Source organism: Lepidochelys olivacea (assembly GCF_965140295.1).
Source record: "Lepidochelys olivacea isolate rLepOli2 genome assembly, chromosome: 17".
In the NCBI taxonomy this organism is placed as follows: domain Eukaryota; kingdom Metazoa; phylum Chordata; order Testudines; family Cheloniidae; genus Lepidochelys; species Lepidochelys olivacea.
This window is the reverse complement of record NC_140427.1, coordinates 5,055,928-5,078,315: the sequence shown is the minus strand read 5'-3', so window position 1 is coordinate 5,078,315 and position 22,388 is coordinate 5,055,928. Positions and strand designations below refer to the sequence as shown.

Genomic DNA, 22,388 nt, shown 5'->3' with positions numbered 1-22,388 from the left:
ATCAGTTTGCCAGCTTGTTTGTTTTACAAAAGACCAATCAGATTAAAAAGTGGGAGGGGAGAAGCCAATAAGAGAGAAGTGGACAAGATAAACGAAAAAGAGGCATAGTTTCCTCGCCCCCCCTTCAATAGACCAATCAGAAAACAGTGGTAACCCTTCTATCCAATTATCCATCACTATTAGTATAGCGCCAATCTCAGCCAATCACAATTGCAGTCCACTCTCAGCCAGTCATAATTCGCGGCTCTCCTTTCCTAACCAATCACATGGTGCAGTTTTTCTTCCAACCAACGGCCGCATCCGTGTCATAAGCAGGGTTTACGTCCTTCCCCGCCCAATGGGAGCGGGTCTGTGTCAGCAGCGGGCCAATCACAATTAAGCAGTGAGTGACAGCTGCCCAATGACGACTCCCGGCTTTCCCATCCTGAGAAAGAGGGGGGTGGCTATATCTCCGCCGCTGCCTGAGGAATGTCAACTATTCAACATGGAGACGGCGGTTACCAGGCTTGAGACCATGGTGAGTTCACGGGGCGGGGGCCAGGCCGAGAGCGGGGCCGGCGCGTGAGAGGTTGTGGGGGCGAGGCTGGAGGTAAGCGGGCGCTGGAGCAAGCTGTGGGCTAGGGGGGTCAAGGGGACCGTCCCTATCCAGACTCGTGGGGGCAGCTGGGGATTGGAGCGGGAGGCACAGGACTGTTCCTCCCTCCTGTCGGGCCGGTCCATTCTTCTTTCGAGGGGCAGCGGGGAGGACAGATTCGTCTGGGTCTGTTCATTTTGCCCTCGCCCTGGGGAGGGGAATAGGTAGATCTTGGCGGGCCGCTCCATTCACCTCTCCCCGTCCGGCGGTGGGGGGGGTGTAGAGGGCGGTCGCCTGGGTCGGTCCATTTTCCTCTCAGGCTGGGGAGCGGAGCAGAGCTGGTCTGGAGTGGTCCATTTTCCTCTTTGGCTGGGGAGCGTAGAGGTTGCCTGGACTGGCCCATTCTCTAGGGAGGGAGAGGGCATGGAAATTCTAGCCCAGTACATGTGGAGCCTAGCCTGGCTACTCTGGGCTGTTCCATCATGCGGGGGTGGGTGTGGAGCAGCAGAAAGTTCATTTGGGCCCGTCCATTTTTCTCCTTCCTTGGAGGCAATGGGGGGGGGGGGCATAGAAGTTTTCTGGGTGGTCCCATTTGCCTCTCATCCCAGTGGGGTGGTGATGGAGCAGAGCTCACCAGAACTGATCCATTCTTCTCTTTATCTGGCGGTGGGATGGGGAGGAAACTGGAGCAGAGCTCATCAAGGCCACTTCTTCCCTCATACAGGGCCCCTCTTGTATGGGGGAAGGAGGGCAGAGCTGTGCTGAAGCTGATCCATACTCTTGTCTGGTTGAGGGTGGGAAGAGCTCACTTGGGCTGGTCTGCTTCCACTTACTTTGAAGTATGAGTGGTCAAAACTTGTGTGGGACATTCTGTTTCCCCAAAAGCTTGTGGAGGCAGAGCTCCTGTTGGCTCGCCTATTCCCCACTGACCATGCTGATGGAGATCTTTCATGAGCCGTTTCAATGTGGCAAAAAGACTGCTTAGACTGGTATTGTGTGCCCCGCTTAGTGGGGGAAGGAAGATGCTCACTTCAGCCCTTCCAGGCCATACGTCTCTTAACTTAATTTTAGCACTGTTTGATCGAGTCCCCCTCAGGCAGGACCAAGTCATGCTGTGTAAGTAGTTTCCTTTTTTCCTACCTCCAGTCATGTTAAATAGCTGTGCTTTAACACACATCATTTTTATAGTGCAATTAGGCCCGAGAAAGGATTCCCCCTTCATATGCACCAGAGTCCTTCTGTGGTATCCTTCAGGAGGTAGTTCGTGTTAACCTACTTTTTTTGTTTCTGGAGTTCTTATGTTAATTTATTTCAGTACTTACTGGGATTATTATAGGCACATATTTGTCTGTTTATAATTTTGTTTAACATGCTTGGAGATGTTTGGGAATGGTCTGTGCATTCTAATTTATTATGAATATTAATTCTTACATTGTGCCATAAACATAGATTTTATAGGCTTTTATATGAGAATTACACACACTAAAATGTGATTCTGCAAAATATCTCTATATTGTTTCCTTGTGGTATTTGTCAGCAAACTTCCAATTACCCATTTATCTCAATAATGCTACTAGTTTCGGTAACCCATCTAATAGACCATCAATAGCCTCACAGAGAACACACTAGGTTATTGAATACAGGGAGTTAGCTATTGCAGTAGATTAGTACTCTGGTTTTTAATATATGGAAACATGGGACTAAAACTTTAATTAGGTGGAAGGTGAAAATGAGTTTGGTGTTCTCCTGATCCTTATTTATACATTTTAAAATCGCTATAACAAGCTTCTCAAGAGAAACTCAGAACTAGGAGGTAAAATGGCAGAGCTTTGTGGGAAAGTGTTGATGTTTTATGTCCACGCTATCGCTGAATCTAGTCTGTGCTTTTAAGACCTTCACTTTCATAACCACCAAATTAAAGCACTTCCTAGCCCCTTCTATTTCATTTAATAACTTTTTTCAGTTACCTAACTGTCCCTCCCATTCATGTTTTTGAACTTCCACTTCCAATGTAATTATTTCTTTAATACAGTAACAGCAATGAGCAAATGAAGCATTTGTTGTCTGAAAATAAACAACTTGTACTTTTGGCTGAATGCCTTCTAAGCTTGTTCTTCTAATGTGCCTCTGTCATCTCACTGAGTGACCTGCATTACCTTCCTTATTCCAGTCCAATGGCTCTTCTGAGTAGCACTGTAACATATGTAGTGGTTTTATGAGAACACTAGATTACAATTTGGAAAAAAATAACATTATTTGTATCACATTATTAGAAAATATCTGAATCTAATGCTCCAGAGTTAAAAGGTCATGGCATTAAAAATGTACACTATGTAAATCTGAATTTCACAGTATATTTGAAAGATGCATGCTTTGTGTTAAGCTGTTTTGTGTGGGTTTTTGTTTGTTTTGTTTTTTAAATCCCAAGCCATACTTTGGAATCTGGGAAATTATACCTTTATAGCGTCCCATATCCAGTATCTACTAAAGTGGTGTCATCCTATTCAAATAATGTTTGGAATGGTAATACTATACTGTGTTTGACTTGAATGATGTTTAAATTCTTCTCAAATCTCAGAAGATCAATTTTGATTTTAAATGTAGAACTTGTAGTAATGTCCATACAGGTCAATTTGTTTTGAAATCTACCTGTCTCTTCTGTTGCTTTTTTCTTTTTAACCTTGTCCTATTTTTAAATTTACTTCTTTAAGACTATTTTCCTTATGGAAAAACTGCCTAGAAATTATCAATATCCTGAATGTCAAATTTTGTGTCAATATTTCAAATACTCACATTTTAGCCACACTTTGTAGAATCAGATGGATCATGATTTTTGCTTCAGGACACAAAAATAATTGCAACAAAAATAATCAAGTAAATTACTGTTCAGGAATAGTGAGTGATATCAAAGCCCCTTTAAAGTCAGTTAGAATCTTGCCATTGACTTAATTGGAGCCAGGATATCAACCAATGTTTTTATGACCTACTTTCCAGGTAGACGTCTTGATTTTTGCATTAGGATTGGTTTGGACCAAATCATTTATTTATATTTATATATAAAAATTTGCACTCTGTCACTACTACCGTATGCTACCAGTGTTTGACTATAGTTTATTCATTTTCTCCTATATTGGCAAGGGCCATCTTGCATTCTTTTGTTTGATTTTAGGGGTACTGTTGACTTGTTCCAAGGGGAGGCATGTCCAGCTGCCTTCTGCAATTAGAAAGGACCATGAGTGACACAATGCAGAGCCATCTTGAATATTTAGTTGTATATTCTCTCTCTCTGTCTTTTTTTTACACGAGATGTTACACAAAGTTGTACCGTTTTACTTTGTTTTAATTTCTTGCACGCAAGCTTAGCCAGCTTTTCAAAACAGTGTGTGTGTGTGTCTTATCTCTCTCTGAAAGCATTAAATTATTAAAATTAATGGGAATTTGTGTCTTGCTAACTGTCCCTGGTATTGCAGTTTTGTGCATCTTGTTTATCCTTTTGGCTTGTTTGTTCTTCCTGTATTTTCTATGAAGTCGTCAGCTCTTTCCATAGACGTGTGATTAAAATAGTACTTCTAACTTCCCCAGTTTCAGTATGTACTTCATGAAAAGCTTTTAGTCTCTAGAGGAACCAAGGATAGACTATAGTTGTTTTGTAGGAAAACTTAAAAAGAACTAATTTTATTAATAGGAATGTGAATGATAATATTGAATAGCCATGTGGCTTAAAAGCGAGTCTGCATACATTTGAAAGACAAATGACCAAATTACAATAAGAAAAGAGTGAATCAGAGGATCCATAATGTGGTAAAATTCATTATATAAAAAGAGCATAAACCTAAGTTAGTTTTTTTTTGTTTTGTTTTTTTTAAGACTTGTTGCATTTCAGAAGGAGATATGCACCCAAGCTGAGGCTCTGATCCAATGCCCATTGATATCAATGGGAGTCTTTCTATGAACTTCAGTGGGCATTGGATCAGGCTCTAATGAGAGTACTGAACAATATATGGTGGTTGATTATGATTAAAGAAATGGTTGTTCTATAGTAAGTATTATTTACTTTTAAGTCAGACCTTCAAACATTGAGGTAGCATAAAGGTCTGAGGAAAATACATTCAAGTATGCAACATTTCAGTGTTCCTTACTGTAAAAACACAATTGCTAAATTAAATTTAAAATGCTTGTTTGAGAGCAGTCTTGTTCCATTTCTTTCATTGTATTTTTAGTATGTTGGACCTACTACCTTTTACTTCCTGGTGAGTGGTGTCTGTCCAGTGCCCTTTTTATGTTGTACTACTAGTGATCATGCACAAAAAGCAGTGCAATGTTAAAAGGGCATTGGCCAGTGATACTGTCCACGTTAGTAATTTTTTTTTTTTTTTTTTTATGGAATCACAATTTAAGGGTCAGAGTACTTGTGTTTAGTCAGACTGGAAGACTATGCTACAATAATCATAAAGTAGGATTGCCACTTACACATTTTTCACACATGCTGTCTTTATCAAAACTAGGATCATGGCCCAAGAAATATGTTCCACATGCAAGGAAGGGAACATGGTACTGGTTTCCCTAGGAAAACAATGTAGATGATGTCATAGGTGTGGAGTTGGCTCAGGTTGCAGCCATGGTGATTCAATACACCTTCATTCAGTTCCTCCATTTGTCTGAGTCTTGCTGTTAACAATCTTAGAATGTACAGGTGGAGATGGCCATTGGAATTATCTAGCCCTAGAGGTTCTGAAGGTTTTCTCATATTGCAGACCAGATTTTAATAAAGAAAATGTCTTTTAGACACCTCTCCCCTAATTCACAATCATGTTGCCCCGCTCCTATTTGTGACCATGTATCATTGCTGTGGTAACCACAGCATTTGCTAGAAAAATATTAGAAAACTAATTGTTAAAATAAACTTAAGGTAATTTAGCAGCTGGAAATAAGAACAACAAATTTCATGTGGCCAGAAAGTGTTCCCTGGATTATCAGTAGTCCATGGACCACAGCTGGAGAACCTATGGCATCTCATTATTCTGTTCAGCTGTATAACGCACATGAAAGAGAGATATATTTGGAAATGTGATTGTCAGGCAAGAGCAGCAGCAGCAAAATGTTCTTAACTGAATTCACAACAGATTTTTGGTGTTTTTTTATCATTTTCTCTTGGTCAAGAGAATCCAGACATTCCAAAATGTGTTAACAATTTCCACGTCCCTGCATGTGTCTAGTAGGCCTGATGGGCATTAACCTTAGCCTGATTTCCATAACCCACAAGACGCCAGCATCTGATATCGGCTTATTTTTACTTAAAGCATATATATAGATGGTGTTGACTAGATGTTCAGGATTCTGGTTTCCCTTGTTTCAAAAAGTGTCAACCTACGAAATAGAAACATTACTTCTGTTCAAAATATAGCTGACGTAGGTTATTCTTACCTTTCCTACGTCTTGCTGCTAACGAATGCTCTGACTTTATTGCACTACTGTACTTTACAGCTAGCAGTGCAATAGTATTGTCAAAGCATCTGAAAGCAGACTACCCAGCAATACCTTGATTCTTGCTCTACAGCTTCTAACAGTTTCTTCAAAGCCTGTGAGTAAATCTGCATTTAATAAATTTACATTTTTTCATTGTTGTAAAATATTCATTGTGCAAAGGTTCCAAATCTATAACAATATGGTGAGATTTTTAGCACTGAAATTAAATTGTATTTTACTATTCTTAGATTTAGAAAATGGTGTATCTGTAGATTTAAAAAAAAAAACTTGAATGGGGATTAAAGATCAAATCACTGTAAACGTTTAAAAGAGATGCATTTGTTGAAACAGACACTTATTACATTTTCACAAAATACGAAACAAGTGCCAGAAGGGGGGGGTGTATCTCAGATGCATCTAAGCTGTTCTGGGAAATTTTTTATAATGGGCATAATTTCTTAAATGTGTGTAGGTATATTTCTACAAAACATGCTGTGATATTTAATTATATTATTTTCATTAACAGCAAGTCTTAAAATATTAGTTACATGATAGACAAGCAGTAGTCACATTAAAATTGTCCTCAATTATAGAAGTAACCTGCAGTTCATGGTTCACTATCAGTCTATAAATCTCAGATTCTGCCTTGCTTAACATGCTTTATATTCTTATGAGCTGTGCTTCGTACTTTATAAAGGCACGGATAATTGTAATCTATTCCTTACTTCAAACATATTTAAACTGTATTATCTTGGAAACTAAGTCTTCCTAGATGCTTTTTAACATCAGTCACAGTAATCCGTATTCCTGATGTCTTCATTCTGAGATTATGTAGCTGCAGATAAAGAAGTTATAAACAAACAACAAAGTTATAAACAAAAAACACACTATTTTGATGGGCTGTCATTAGAAACAAAGAATATAAACTTTCTCCCACAGAGGATGACACAATTACCAGGACAGATTTTTTTTTTAAATCCTTACGAAGGTTTTTAAACAATAAAGAGTGTAATTAAGAAGTAGTTTACTGTATATCTTTATGATTAATGGAACTTTTAGGATTGGACCTCAGGAGCAGTTTTGTCAAAGTCAAATGGTAAATTATTGGATTAGTAGGTTAAAGAAGCGTTTTCTTCTTCTTCCTAAAATTGGAGGACTTCTCAGTTAAACTCTTCCACATCTGTCCTGTGTTTTAACTACTGTGCTAAAGTTTGCCAAAAGAAGTATCAGTTGTGGGGTTACCAGATAGCAACTGTGAAAAAACGGGACAGGGAGTGAAGGGTAATAGGTGCCTATATAAGAAAAAGCCCCCCAAAACAGGACTGTCCCTTTTTAAAATGGGACATTTGGTCACCGTAATCAGTTGAAGAGAGTAAAAGTTTTCGCAAAAAGAAAAGGAGTACTTGTGGCACTTTAGAGACTAACCAATTTATTTGAGCATAAGCTTTCATGAGCTACAGCTCACTTCATCGGATGCATTCAGTGGAAAATACAGTGAGGAGATTTATATACACACACAACATGAAAAAATTGGTGTTATCATACACACTAAGGAGAGTGATCACTTAAGATAAGCTATTACCAGAAGGAGAGCGGGGGGCTAGAGGGTCCCGCTCCAAAGCCCGTTAATGTTGATAGGAATCTTTTGAAAGAACAAACCAAAAATACTTCAGCATCTACTGATAGTAAAGCCATTCACTGTGTGTGTTTGTATTTTTCCTGTCATCTTCATTTGTTCAATTTAAGAAACCCGAAGTTCTGACTGTAAATGACAAATGAGTCTATATTCTTCATGATTTTAATGTTTCTATAATCTGTGTTTTCTGGGTTACATGCACATAAATTCCTGATTACACAATCTCTTTGTTGCTAATTTGTAATTAAAGGATATCACTGTAAAGATATCATTGCCCTTAATGGAATTTTTAAAGCTGTAAAGAAATAATGTGAGTTATGTTAACTTTGAGTTCTGTTAGAAACACAGGACAACATCAATAAGGAAATACCTTTTGAAATTTGAACTATAATTTAATATTGCAAAAATAGTGACAAGGAATGCAATTGCAAATAATCTAGGTTCTAATATTATTATAATGTAACTGTATTGGCTTGTTGAAGCAACTGGGAAAACTAATATCAAAGTTCAGTCGGTTCTGTGTGTTACAAAATAGGTATTATCTTTGAACATTTGTTTCATGTTTTTCTTTAAACTGTAATGCATTTTAATTTTAAGTTACTTAAATAATCAGCTGGTGTATTTTACTATCAATATGAATTTTAATATTTGTTATGGAAACGAGAGCTAAGTATTATGATTCTTGTGAGTTTTGTCCTAGACCTACCATTTGTGTATATTTGACTTTTTAAAAATTGACTCTGCTCAGGAGAATAAATTGTGGGTTTTTAAAATTTAATCTTGTTTTTTTTTCCCCATTAATATTTTGAAATATTTAGCAGGTGTTTTATTGTTAGACTGGAATATTTTTTTAAAGTTTCTTATTAGTACGGACCAGCACCTTCTCATTATATCAATTTAGGATGTGGTTGTCAGATAGGTTCAGCACTTGTATGCTACATAGCAATTTATTTGTGTACTTTGAAATTGAAAACTGTATTTTGAGGAGGTTGGTGTGAAGTTATGGGGTTCATAGAATTGTTTCAGTGTTTTATTTTTGTGTCTTCTCAGAATCTCACTTATGGAGCAAAAGGAACCTTTCAAGAAACTTCAAGAAAGTTAATTTGAATACATAACTTCTAGTGTTTCTTGAGCCTCTAATATTTTTGTTTATTGGCTGTTCTATTTTCTTTTAAAATAAGTTTAATAGTAAATCTAATAATGAGGATTTTTTTCTATTGGTGATTGAGTTTTAAATATCAGACTTTTTGATTCTCTTATTAAAGTAATCCCAAAACAGTTTAATAACTTAAGTGATCTCTGATCACGCACCATGGTCTTCCCCCACTTACTGTTGCTGGGAAACATTTGAGCCTGATGGGTACAAATCATGACATTCCATGTGATGTGTACAATACTATAGTCCTTTCTGGAATAATAATAGCTAATTAAAGATAAATGTTAAATAGCAGCAAATGTTTGGATAAATGAGTGTGGGGGAAAGGAGGTGCCTCAAAAGGAGAGAGTGGTTCTTATGTATTATTACACATGGTGGCTAATTCTGCATTCCAAGTCTGCATCATTCACCAAAAGGGTCTGATGGATGTAAATCAGAAGAGAGAAGTTAAAATGGCTTTTTTATAGTGACATAAATCTGAGATAGATGGAGAAGCTTTGTCATGCATTATGATTTGTTTAGTTTTAAACTATTTAAGAAGAGTATTATTAAAAGATTTCTAATTTTCAAGACATTGTGTGTGTGTAGATAGACATAAGTCTTAATGGGCAAAGATCTTGTGATTTCCATTATTTTGTGTGAAGCAATCTTCTAACAAGAAAAGACAATTGGATATACTTAACTTCCTAAATATGGGCCTGATCCAAAACCCATTGAAGTCAATGGAAGTTAAGTTGTAGTAGTGCATCACAATTCTTTTTGGTCATTTCAAACAGTTTAACTTAAACTGTAATTATTACTATAGAGAGTGAGAAGTCAGTTGAAACAGTGAAAACCACATTGAGTTAAATTAATTCTGTAAATATTTAGTTTATGTTCAAAACAGTCCCTCTCTCAACTATAATTCCAAATGATTACATGAAGAAATTCAGTGTTAGTTTTGTGAACGGGGCACACTGCCTTTCTATAAACCAGAAATCCCTAATAGACATTAAAATGGCAGATGAAAGTTAATTAAGCAATAATCTTATCCCCTATTTCACAGGACAATTATCCAATTCCCTAGTGACTCATTTATCCCAAGAAAAGAATTGAGTGAAACGTGTTGGTGATGTCATCAGTTTGATTGTCCACTTACCTGCCTGATTTATCAGGGAGCAATTAAATTTGTTGTGAGTATTTTGATCAAACAAGAGGACACATTCTTAAATAAAATATCTGTTGATATAACCAGATCCTGAACTGTCATTGATAGTCTCTACTCACAGCTGTGTTTACACATTATTGCTAATAGAGTTTTTTTTTTTTATATTGAGAAAGGACAGTGATCAGGCTGAGAGAGCTGTAGAAATCGATGGAGAAGATTTAACACCTTTAACTAGAAAAGTTGGGGGGGGTGAGAGTATTTTTGTTTCATTAGCAAAGTCTTACATTTGAATGTCAGATACCAAATATTTAGTCTATAAGCAAATGATAAAAACTAGCAATGTTGTATGAAATACTTCTTGTATTAGCTTACTCAAGTAACAATCCTTCCAAAAAAAAAGTGTAATAGAAGAGCTGGATTCAGCCCTTAATGTCCTAGTAACAAACTCATGTAAGAGCAGATTTAAAATTGCAGCAGCAGTGACTGTCTCTTAAATACAGTTGCATTATCAAGTCCTGGTCTACACTACAAATTTTTGTTGGTATAAACCACGTCGCCCGGGGGTGTGGAAAATCTTACTCCTGAGTGACATAGTTTTACCGACCTAACCCCTGGTGTAGACCATGCTACATCAACGGGAGGGCTACTCCTGTCAACATTGCTACCCCCTCTCGAGGAGGTGGAGAAACTCTTCCCCCTTTGGCGTAGATAGTGTCTTCACTAAGTGCAACTGTGACACAACTGTGCTGCTGCAGCACTGTAAGTGTAGACAAGCCCTAGGTATGGATGTGCTAGTTCTCTTGTGGCATTTCTGTCCCATATACATTTAATATTAAAATATCACTTCTTTAAAAATGTCAAATTTACAAGTACAAATAGCAGGCTGTATCATGCATAGAAGACAGTGTCTCTCACAAAGGGTTTTCCATTTACATAACACAATAAAACTCAGGTGCCTAATACATGAATGGATCAGGCAAGGTCCAGTTTTTGAAAGATGTTTTCTTTGCTTTTTTGAAATAATTTCACACTTTAGATTATAATTTAAAAGCTCCACAGAAGAACTTCACCTTGAGATGTGAATTAAGAAAAGGTAGGGGTGTTTGTGTGTGGTGTAGTAAGAAATTGATGCTTCCACACAGTGGGCAATACAGGCAGTGGTGAAAGACTGTACAAAGACAAGAGCGGGAGGAAGGAAAGAGTAGGTGTGTGGAGTGGGTTAGACAAAGGGAGTAAGGGAGAATAAGGAGAAGTGGGGATTCTACTTGAATAGAATGTTTCTAACTCCTTAGGGTATCTGATGGTAGCCTAGAAAATTTTTCTAGTGTGGTTACTCACTGTGGCAACACAATTATCCAAGCAGCAGGTGTTGGATGTGTTACCTGCCTATTTCTACTAATACAATATTTTGATTGTCATTTTCTTTTTCTACAATATTTGGACTCATTTTAAATTGTAGACAATATATGGTAACGTTTCAAGCTAGATGTGGGGACTTAGCTGCTGTCAAGTTTCACTAATATCTGTGGGAACTGTGCATATGTCTATGAAATAAGTCATCACTATGAAAACCTATCCTTTACACACTTAAAATATTTATTAAATTTGTCATACCATTCAGTCATTCAAAGAAAGCTCTGCATAATAAGATGCCAGTCAAAGGTGGATCACTTTGTACATTATATTTCCTTTAAAGAACGGAAAGGTTGCAGAAAAGCTCTTGTGATTGCTGTCTACATATAATGAATGCTAACACCACAAAGGCTGTTGAACTGACAATAACATACAAAATGTGTTTAAAGAATCAAAAGAAATTTACAATGCATTTTGTCAGTACAAAATGCAAACAGTTGAAGTATTAACTTCAGCTGAAATTTCTAACAGTTTCCTTGAATTAATGGGAGAATTGCAATGGGTTTTTAGTTATAAGAAATTCTTGGAGCTTTGAAAGGTTCAGTGGAAGCAATAGGGAATAACAGCCTTACTTTCATATTTCATTATTAAATATCAATTTTTAGAAGAGTATAGAAAGCCCTTGTTCTGTCATAACATCTAAACCTCTAACTTCACCAAAATAATCTAAGAAACTAGGAAAGTGTGCTTTTACAAACAATACTATTGTGGGAGAAGTTACCAACCCATGAACATCCATTGTATTTTAAATTTAAATTCCTGGAATAAACACCAACATCTCAATGACTTCAGTCAGAATTGAAAACTATTTTCTCTGACATTGTTTGGAAGATACTTTATCTGATATCATAACTACTGTCAGAGGAAAGAAGTTAAGTTCTCTCAGAGAAAAATCCTCCTTAGATCCTTCAAAACCTATTGTATCAGAAAAACAAAGTCAACAATAAACTACGGTAGGCCTAGTGTATGAGTGAATACCTGCGTGTGTGTGTATATATACCATTTGTTTCAGTATCCAGAACTCTGGTCACTGCTTCTGGGTATTCAGCCCACATCCACTGATCTCAGAAGTGTGTTATGAGAATTATTCAGTAAGAAGTCTTTCAGAAAATTCAGGCTCCGCTGTTATGAAAGTCCAAGTGTGTTATCCTGGCCCCACTGAAGTTAATGGCAAAACTCCCTTTGAGTTCAGTAGTGTCAGGATTTCACCCCAAATGGTCTGCATAAAGTACAGTGCACCCAGTTCCTTCTATTTTCTTTTGAATCCTTATATCTCTTGTATCCACTTTGCATTTTCTCAGGAGTCCCCTTTCAGAAATCTAAGGTCATATAGTGGAGCCTAAATGGGGTATTTCGGACAAAGGAACGTTTTAAACCTGTTGTGGAAAAACTGCCATATTTTCTTAATCTCAAATCTTTCCCACTGGCCATTGCGTCTGCCAAGAGGGTTATATTAATATGGTAGCCCTCTTTATCAAAGGGTTTTACGTGCAGTTTCTTCCAGACAAGGTGATTGTCAAACCACCTTCTGGTTTGTTTGTTTATTTATTGATTAATATATTCCAGAGTCCTCAAACAGGTTGGAATAACGTCCTATACCAGCTGTAATCAGGACTCTCAAAATCTACTTTGAACAAAACTAAATACAAATCTAACCATTCCTGATTTCATATTTTCCTAATCAGGAGCAACTGAAAGGAAATTCTGTTCTCTGGCTTTGTAAACAGAAAGATATAAGTAGGATGATCTCTGTATTCTTGTTGATCAAATACTATGAGATGTTCTTTCCCTGCTTTCAGTTCTTTTAATGCAAAGCCTTTCAGTTAGCTCTAAATTCCATGCATTACAATAAAACCGAAGACGTATTATTGATAGATATAGATGAATAACGAAATGTTCCTGCCTGTTTGGGTTCACCTGTTTTGAGCTTGTTTATAGTTCTAAATCAATGTGTTCTAAATCAGTGATTCTCAGACTTTTTTGTACTGGTGACCCCTTTCACATAGCAAGCCTCTGAGTGTGATTTCCCCACCCCCCACCCCCCCTATAAATTAAAAACACTTTTTTTAAAAAATATATTTAACACCATTATACATGCTGGCGGCAAAGCAGGGTTTGGGCTGGAGGCTGACCCCCCATGTAATTACCTCATGACCCCCAGTTTGAGAACCCCGGTTCTGAATGGTACAGCATGCTATATGGTGTATTATACATGTAGTAGAGTGCACCCAAAGAGATATTGCCACAGATGAATGCGTGTCCTTATGACAGGTCCGAGAATGTTATAAATGTTTTTTAATTTACCCTCCCAATTCTGGATCACTATTTTCCTTTGTCGAAACTGCATACTGGCAACAGGGACTTGCATATTATACAGTGACACTTGCGCTGTGAAGAGCAGTGAGCTCAACTGTCAGATAATGCAAGAAAATGCTGCTGTCTGCTCCTGTAAGTTTTTCTTCAAGGACCTTCTTGGCCACTACTTCTCATTGCCTGCCAAGTTCTTATCTAGCTAATTGCTTTAAGGCTACTTATCTTTAATTACGTTGACTATCAAGAGTTTGCAAGTTTACTCTTCAGTATATAAGGTTGGAATAACCTACAAACATTAGTAACTGGGGGAACAGCTCCTTGCTTATAGTACATCAGTCTTTCAAACTGAAACATCTTTATTTCTGGGGTTGGGGTTTTTTTTTGTTTTTGTTTTGTTAGTGCAGGAAAGAGTGATTAAATGATATGCTTTTTGTCTGAATTTTTGTTGTTTAATACGTTGTGATTGATCTTCAATGTTTTAGTTCCAGAAGGCAGAATCTGATCTGGATTACATTCAACACAAATTGGAGTTTGAAATAATGAAAAACCTTCCTGATAATCCATCAGCAGAGGTACTATTTTCAGATTAAATTTGTAAATTTTGTTGTAACTTGCACAAATTCACTGTAAATGGGTAATTCTCTAATCATAAAACACATTTGATTGGATATATATCAAAAACTCCTGGTCATTTTGTATGTTTTTGTTTTTATGCTCTATTTTTGCAACATACCAAGACAGTTGATGTAGATTTATTTCAAAATAGCCACATCTTAGTATAATGGAATGCTCCATACTTGTGTTTTGAGAAATCAGCTGGAGTGTTAGCAGGCACTGTCAACTTCAACACCCTCCTCAAGACACACCTCTGCTATGACACTTGCAATAGATCAGCCAACAAATGATGACTAGACTCGGGGCTTGTGGGAGAAAGAAAAAGAGTAAGGGGGGGTATAATACATTATTTATAGTATTTTTTGTAAATCTTCCCTCATCCACCCCACATGTTCAGATGCAGTGAAAAAGAATATTGATTTTTTTTATTTTATTTATTTTTTTTACAAGAGGTGGCTTACACGTTCTAACTCAGGAAAATTTAAGAAAGCACAAAAACACAGTATCTTCATTCTATTGTATCTTCTGTGGAACCAGAGAGTTAGTGGCTTATTACTATTTGTTTGCCTATGAAAAGTTATCATGTGGCATGGGTAGATGGAGCAAGAGGTTTCCAAAACATGAAAGATGTCATTTTATGGGTAATGTGCTACTGATTGTAGTTAAGCGCTTCCACTATAAAGTGTCTCTTTCAATTCTCTTTTTAACAGCTCTAGTTGCCATATACCTTGGGAACATCTAATCTGTTTAGTCTTGTATAGCCAAACTGATCATCTTTCTAATGTCTTGATAGTTTAAACGTACTTTTCACCTTGATGTAGGAAAATCCAGTGACTCTCTTAGAGGAACTCTCAGTGGTGAAGTCACGTTATAAAATGTTATGTACGCAGCTGGAAGAAATTTCTATAGAGCAAAGAGAGTCTATGAGCTGTATTCACGCTACTCTAGAAAACACTATGAAGATGGTGCAGGCAGTACAGCGACATGCTGATCTTGAGGTAATGGTTTCGGTTTACTGATACGGGCCCCAGTCCTGTGAACGCACACACGTAACCTTATGGATGGGAGTAGTTCCTTTGAAATCAAAGACTAAACATGTATGTACAAAAATGTTACTGGAACAGGGGTTAGATTTTCTTTTTTGGGTGGAAAATCTTCTTACATCTTCTGTTGAGAGATCACATTACTGAAGTAACAGCTCAATATATTGTACTCAATCTTAAAAACGCTTTTGCATTTGAGCAGCCCTATTGAAGTGGGGCTACTCACGTTAAAAGTGGGGCTACTCATGTTAATTAAGGTTTCTGGGACTGGGCCCATTGTTGAACTCAGGTCTGATTCACCATTGTGGTAATCCAAGACAATTCTGGTGGAATTCCATTGATTTCAAGATGAAGTAAAACAATGGTGAATCATACCCCATGTCTCTGAATAGTTTGATGGAAATTGATGTTTCAGACACTGAATTAAATCCCAATTTTTAAACTGATCTTTGAAGTGTTCTCTATTATCTTGAAAGCTGCCAGGTAGAAAGTGAAACTGACTGTAAAGAAAACAAAATGACCAATGTATTTTCACTGTGAGTGGAGGTAAATATAAAATTGTGAACATTCTAAAATTATTTTAATTTTGAATAATCTCAGATGATAGAAAATTTAAAGCTTTATGTAAGCATTATCATATTTTTAAAAAGTTTCCTTGTGTTTCTAAGTGTTGTGCAAACATTGACTACTTAATCCTTCAAAAACCTCTTATAGTTACTTTTGTAGACAGGGAAGGTTAGACCTAGAGAAGTTAAGTGATCAGCCCAACATCAAACAGAATGTTAAACTAAAATATTCCTGGGTCCCAGCCCTGTGTTCAGTACACTGACTGGATGGCACTGCCTCTGTCAAAATATTATACTTAATCTGACCGTGTCCCTAACCAAACATTGTGACTCCTACTTTTATATTCTATATAATATAATATAAATAAAGTTATGCTTTCTCATTATTTAAAAAAATGGCAGTTTCCTTCACCGCTCAGAAGAGAAAATACAATGACCTTTCCTCTCCATTTGTGCCAATGTTATGCTGCCAAGTAGCATGTTGAGAATAATTGTATAGGTTTCTTTCCTGGGGTGAAGTGGTAAAGTCCTGAGCCACTTACTTGTGCCAAGTAGGATTAGGCAACAAATTTTCAGCTAGTAGTTTGTATATTTGTTTGTAGCCGTCTCTATACTTACTATAGCGGAGACTGATGAAACAATTTTAAAAAGCAGGATTAGAATTTTTTTTAAATGGAACATTTATTTTTCAGATGTTAATCTATAGTTCTAACATTAGAATACTATGAGTAGATTTTTATTTGGAGTTTGAACATGAGCTTAATGGTGGGATTTTCAGAAACACTCAGCCTTAACTCTTCTCCCATTGAAGTTAATGGGAGTTTACCATAGTTTTAAATGGGAAAAGGTTTAAGCAAACTGAGTGCTTCTGAAAATCCCACCGTAAGTGGTGAAAATAGCAGTTTCTTTTTCCCCCTAGCTTTCACCTCTGTCTGAAGAAGAACAGACTGCAGCACAACGCTTAGCATGTAAAACGGTTAAAGGAACAGATCCACCAGTGGAAGAGGTAATTGTGGCTTTATATGGCTTGATTCTGCAATCCCCTTACTCCCAAGTAATCTCTGTGAAGTCAGTGGAACTATTTGTGTGAATTAGGACTGCTCCCTTGACTAGCAGTTTTCAGGAGCGTGCCCTGAAATAGTTTCACTTTTTACTTTTCCAGTTTATTGCACAAATGTTTTGTTTTGTTGTGCCCCCCTCCCTCTTCTCCCCCAGGGAATGGTTTTAAGAAAATTTTGTTTTGGAAAAGCAACTTTAATCTCTTACCATTTACTAAGAAAACAGTGACTCTTTGTATTTATATGGTAGCATATATTTTAAATCATGCCGCTTTAGATCACATATAGCATGCAAAACAAACATGAACAGTACCTTGAATTCAGAAGAGCATTCTGTTCTGGTTGATCAGTTTCTTGTCACAAGTGCTCTGTCAGATCATTCAGCTATTAGTAGAATAGCTACTAAATCTTTGGGGTGGGGGTGAAGAGCATAATTACTTCAGTCAAACGCCTAGACTGATTTTCAATATTTATAATTTCCTGTTAAATATTAAATTGAAAACTGGCTAAGAATAACTTAACCACATTACAATGCTGCTGCAATATAATATGAAACGAAAGAAGTCTAACACTTTTAGGCAGAAACTCAGGATTTCTGCCATAAAACCAATCATAACAAAGACTTTTCATGGTATTAAACAACAAATATCAGCAAAGATTTGTCAGGATCTTTGTTACATAAAACCTGGACTTAAATCATATTTGTTTTAATGTATCTTCTTGACCTTGTCTGTCTCTCTCCTTTTTCCACTGCTTATCTATCAATGCCACCTCACTTTCTGTCCTTTCATCACCACTGTTTGACAGTCTTCCAGTATCTTTCTGCTTCAACTCTATTTTTGCTAATTTCATCATTAACATAATTATAATCCTAATTAAATCACAATGATAATAATATCATTTGTATTACTTTAGTGCCTTGGAGCCCAAGTCATGGAATAGGACCCATTGTGCTAGGCAATGTACAAAAGCAACAAAGACCATCCCTAACGCAATGAGTTTACAGTTTAAGTAAAACTCATCATCTTTTCCCTTCCCCTGTTTATCTTGAGTGGTCAAGATACAATTTGTATTCAAATACCCCAGACAAAATTAGGCCTACCCCTGCTCCAATTGAGGTCAGGGGAATCAAGATTGGGCCCTAAATAGGTATTGCATGTTTTTGTTGTTTTTCAAAGAGGAAGAGAAATCACCCCATCTTAAAGGCTCTGTGTTTTGTTAACCCTCTCTTCTGGCTGAGGAAAGCTGGATGCAGCTTCCTCTAGAGCCCATCAGAACTGTTGGCCTGCAAGAACAGCTTTATAAAGCTCTTAAGCATCTCTTTCCCTTCCTTGTGCTGTGTGTGCAGTGCTTTCAGCCACTACCAGATAGGAGAACTGGCTGGCCTGCCTTGACAGCTGATTTCCCCCCCACTCCCTTCCCAAACCTATGTTATCTGTTCGGCACTAGGATTTCTGCATGCTGACTAGTAGCTAGTGTGGGAACTCACCAGGAAGCATTCACTTAATGCTTAGGAATTCTACCATATCAATTCCTTGGCAATTAATTGCCAACAATCAGCCATATTTCTATATTGGTAACTATGTTAAAAACTACAGCTACTACTTCAAAACTGTAGTACAGTATATATGAAACTTGACATTCTGTTTATTTTTAGCCACTTTGTTCAGTGTCTACAGTTCCTATTCCAGATGGGGGTAAGTGCTGACAACCCCCTTCTACTGCTTTGCAGAAATCAGCTTCCTTTTCTGAGCATTAACATTTTTTTTTTTTCTGGTTGCTAAAAGTGTGTATATAGGCCCCTCTGTAGAGGGGTGTGTGTGTAGATAACCACATAACTTTAATTGTAAGATATTCAAACACACCAAGTTCAATATTTAGGATATTAGTATGTATCTTAAAAGTATATTGACATTGTTAGTGTATTTCGCTGTGGACCTATATATTGTGAAATTCAAGGTTAGCATAAAAAAATCAACTTTTTTAATAGATATATAATATGCCCACAATGAAGTGTGTGTATGTATATTTTATTTTGTGTGTGTGTGTGGATATTTAAAAAGTTGGAGTTTTTAGGATGCTAGCCTTAAATTTCATAATATAGGCCCACAATGAATACACTAACAATGTCAATATACTCTTAAGATACATATTGATATCCTAAATATTTACCTTGATATTTCAAATATATCTTACAATTACAATTAAGGTTAAGATTTTGTCAGTTATTTTTAGTAAAAGTCATGGACAGGTTGCAACCAATAAACAAAAACTCATGGAAACCTGTGACCTGACTTTTTTTACTAAAAATAATGGGTGTGGAGGAGGGGGACTGATGGGGGATGACTGAAGCCCAAGCCCCACTGCGGGGATGAGAGCCCGAGCTCCGCTGCGAAGGGGGCTCCAGTACTCACCACTTTGGCAGCTGACAGCTCTGGGGTCCCCACCACCTGTGGCAGCTTGAAGCTCCAGGGCCTCTGACAGCTCTGGCCTCACCATCCCAGGGCTGAAACTGCAGCAGAAAATGTCAGAGGTCTCTGAAAGTCATGGAATCTCTGACTTCCATGACCTCCATGACAAACTCCTATCCTTAATTATAATAATCATTACCAAGGAATGGTTGGATAAATCTCCTTCAGTTTCTGAAAGTAAGGCCTTGCAAATAATTTTAGCTGAGAAATGAAGGCTCCTACTACCACTGATGGCAAAACTTCCATTCACTTGTGGGGGAAACAGGATCAGGCCATGAAGTTTTTGGTCTGAGATGTCTGTAGAACTTAGTGCTTTAAGTAAACAGTTAATTTACTGTAGTTATAAAATAAATGAACACAGATGTTAGAAATTAGTTTTTAACATTCATTGTAGAGTATATACTTAAATGTGAGAAACTGAGGGCCAACTTCAACCTCAGGTACAACTCCTGTTTATTTCATTGGGAGTTATGCCAGGACTGAAACTGGTCCTAAATCTGAAATTGTCTTTATAGTTTAAAAAGACAGTGTTAGTCTTAATATGGGAATAATCATTGCTTTGTCCGGACATGAATCTTTATAACAGGGTTTTTCCCAGTGATCTATTGGTAGAGTCTTGTTATACCAAATTGACAGACCCATATTAGGTTTCCATACATACCTACTTTCTCCCCAGGCCAGTAAAAGCCTTAGCAGTCTGGAGGTGTTACACAAGCCGAGGGGAGGGAAGACCATTGAAAAGTGTCCTTTAAGGGTTCTGAGAGAAACACTTTTTCTTGGCTGGGAGAAGGCTGTTTGGTGCCTGGCCACCAGAAGTATCTAAAGTGGGAAAAACTATAATCTTCAGGACTCCTTTGAAGTTCCTAGAGGAACTTGCCAGGCTAGAAAGATATGTTCACTGATTTATTTATTTATTTATTTTATCTGTATTTTGTATTTTTAAAATTGTATTCTCTCACTTCCATGATTTATTAAAGAAATTACCTGTTTTGCTCAGCACATCACTCTGAATGCTACAGCTGTAATAGTGAGAACTGCACATTACTGCGTAGAAATTGTGATGTACTGGAGGGGTGGGTGGTTAACAAGAATTGATACTTTTGAAGCTACTGCTGGCAAGCATTGTGTTGCTGAGATTAAAACCAAATGGAAAGTGATGCCGCCTGTTATATTCTATATGTTTGATATTGCATATGCATAATGATGAACATGCCAGTAAATAAATATCACTTTTCAGCTGGGATGACTGCTTCCAACAATATGTTCAGAACAGTATTCATGTAACTGTTATAGTTGGTACATGGGCAGATATGCCTTTCACCAGTCTTACAGTTTTCCAGTGTCAGTGCTGAGCAAAACTTATATAAATTAGGTATTGCAGCAGTTTGATATGCTATGTAAGCAGTATTACATGAGCACTTCTAAATATTAAAGTAACCCTAACTTCACCTGTGTATATTTTTGAGTAATTTTTTATTTTAAAATTGCTAGAACCACAGTTCAAACCAGTGACTAAGGAGATGTTGATGGCTGTACCAAAGATTATCAGAAGCACTGTTAAATTAGTGGATCTGAACAGCTTTTACAGGGAACTATTTAACTACTTTGTTCTAAATGGGAACAGGTAAGCATTGAAAGAGTATATGATTATTAGTTTTTTCAAGCCTTTCATTTTTAATAGTTCATTGGTGTGACTAATAAATCATAACTTAATGTAGGCTTTTTTGAAACCAAACAGCAACTAAATCTGGAGTCCTCATATTGCAGCAAGCAGTTAACTGGTTTCAAAAATTGATCTAGGCTCCTGTTGTCGATTTCTGTTAGGGTAAATGTCCCAAGATGACACGGCATCACACCCCTTTTCCCCCCCCCCGCCCCATACTCCTTTTTTGAGTAGGGTTGGTTTAAATGAAAGTATCAATTATCTTTACTCATATTTTAGCAACATTAAACAGCAAGTTCAACAGAAATAAATTGTTTAACTTAGGCCAGGTCTACAACATTAAACTTAAATGTCTATGCTAGAAGAGATTTGCAGGTATAGCTATACCAATAAAAACTCTTAATGTGGTTGCAGCTTATATTGGTTAAAAATGCTTTTGCCAGTATGCCTTATTCCAGTTTGACAAGCTAAATAAGCTATACCTATAAAAATACTTTTACACTGGGATAACTATCTACATTAAGGCTTTTGCCCGTACAAAATTATTACAAACCTTCTACCCCCACTCCATACATACATACATACTTCTAACTGACATTGCTATATCAAGGAAAGTTTCTAGTGTAGACCTGGCTTAAGATGTTGAGCAACATTTTTGAGAAATTATTTATGAGAAGAACTTGGGCTCTGTCTTTTCAGATTTCAGTAAATACTTTGTTGAATAGTTTGCTCTTGTCTTGCAGAGCAGCATTGAATGTTGCACAGATGAACAAGATGAATATGAAAGCCACCAATTCCCGGCTACAAATCCTGAAAGAACTTTCCATTGTAGAAATTGACAAACAAGGAAATGCTAAGTTAATTGTGTAAATTTAAGCCTAAATGAACTAATCATATTTTGATAGAAGGAATTTGGGTGCAGCTCCTGGTGTATTGGTAGGCAAATAGTTCTCTGTTTATAAAAATGATACACATTGTGAAAATGTGTTGTTAATGTGACTGTATTAAGATTCTCTTTGTAATACCCAATTGTGAATTAAAAAGCATATATCAAGTTTTGTAAACTACTTTGCTTTTAAGATTTGTAGGACATAGTGGACAGAATCACATTTTTAACTCCATCATATTTCAGTACTTGTTTTCCTGAATGGTGATTAATGGCTTCTAACCAAACATTTTTACTTGTACTTGGATTCCTGAGTAAGTGATATGAAAGCCAAGTAGGCTATAAAAGTTTTACTACTTTATAGGTCACAGTTCAGGGCAG

At 36.9% G+C, this 22,388-nt stretch overlaps 1 protein-coding gene across 2 annotated transcripts; it reads left to right on the top strand.

The window, feature by feature from the left end:
* Positions 1-385: 385 nt before the first annotated feature.
* SKA2 (spindle and kinetochore associated complex subunit 2) lies at positions 386-22,185 on the top strand. 2 transcript variants are annotated; one of them, XM_084650581.1, is made up of 7 exons: positions 386-517; positions 14,188-14,277; positions 15,211-15,318; positions 16,849-16,935; positions 18,645-18,684; positions 20,950-21,082; positions 21,865-22,185. In XM_084650581.1, the coding sequence occupies exons 1-7, from the start codon at positions 401-403 to the stop codon at positions 21,989-21,991; spliced, it is 702 nt and encodes a 233-aa protein (XP_084506707.1). In that variant the 5' UTR covers positions 386-400; the 3' UTR covers positions 21,992-22,185. The 2 variants fall into 2 exon arrangements, with proteins under 2 accessions (XP_084506707.1, XP_084506706.1); XM_084650580.1 differs by having other exon boundaries at positions 15,142-15,318.
* Positions 22,186-22,388: the final 203 nt, after the last annotated feature.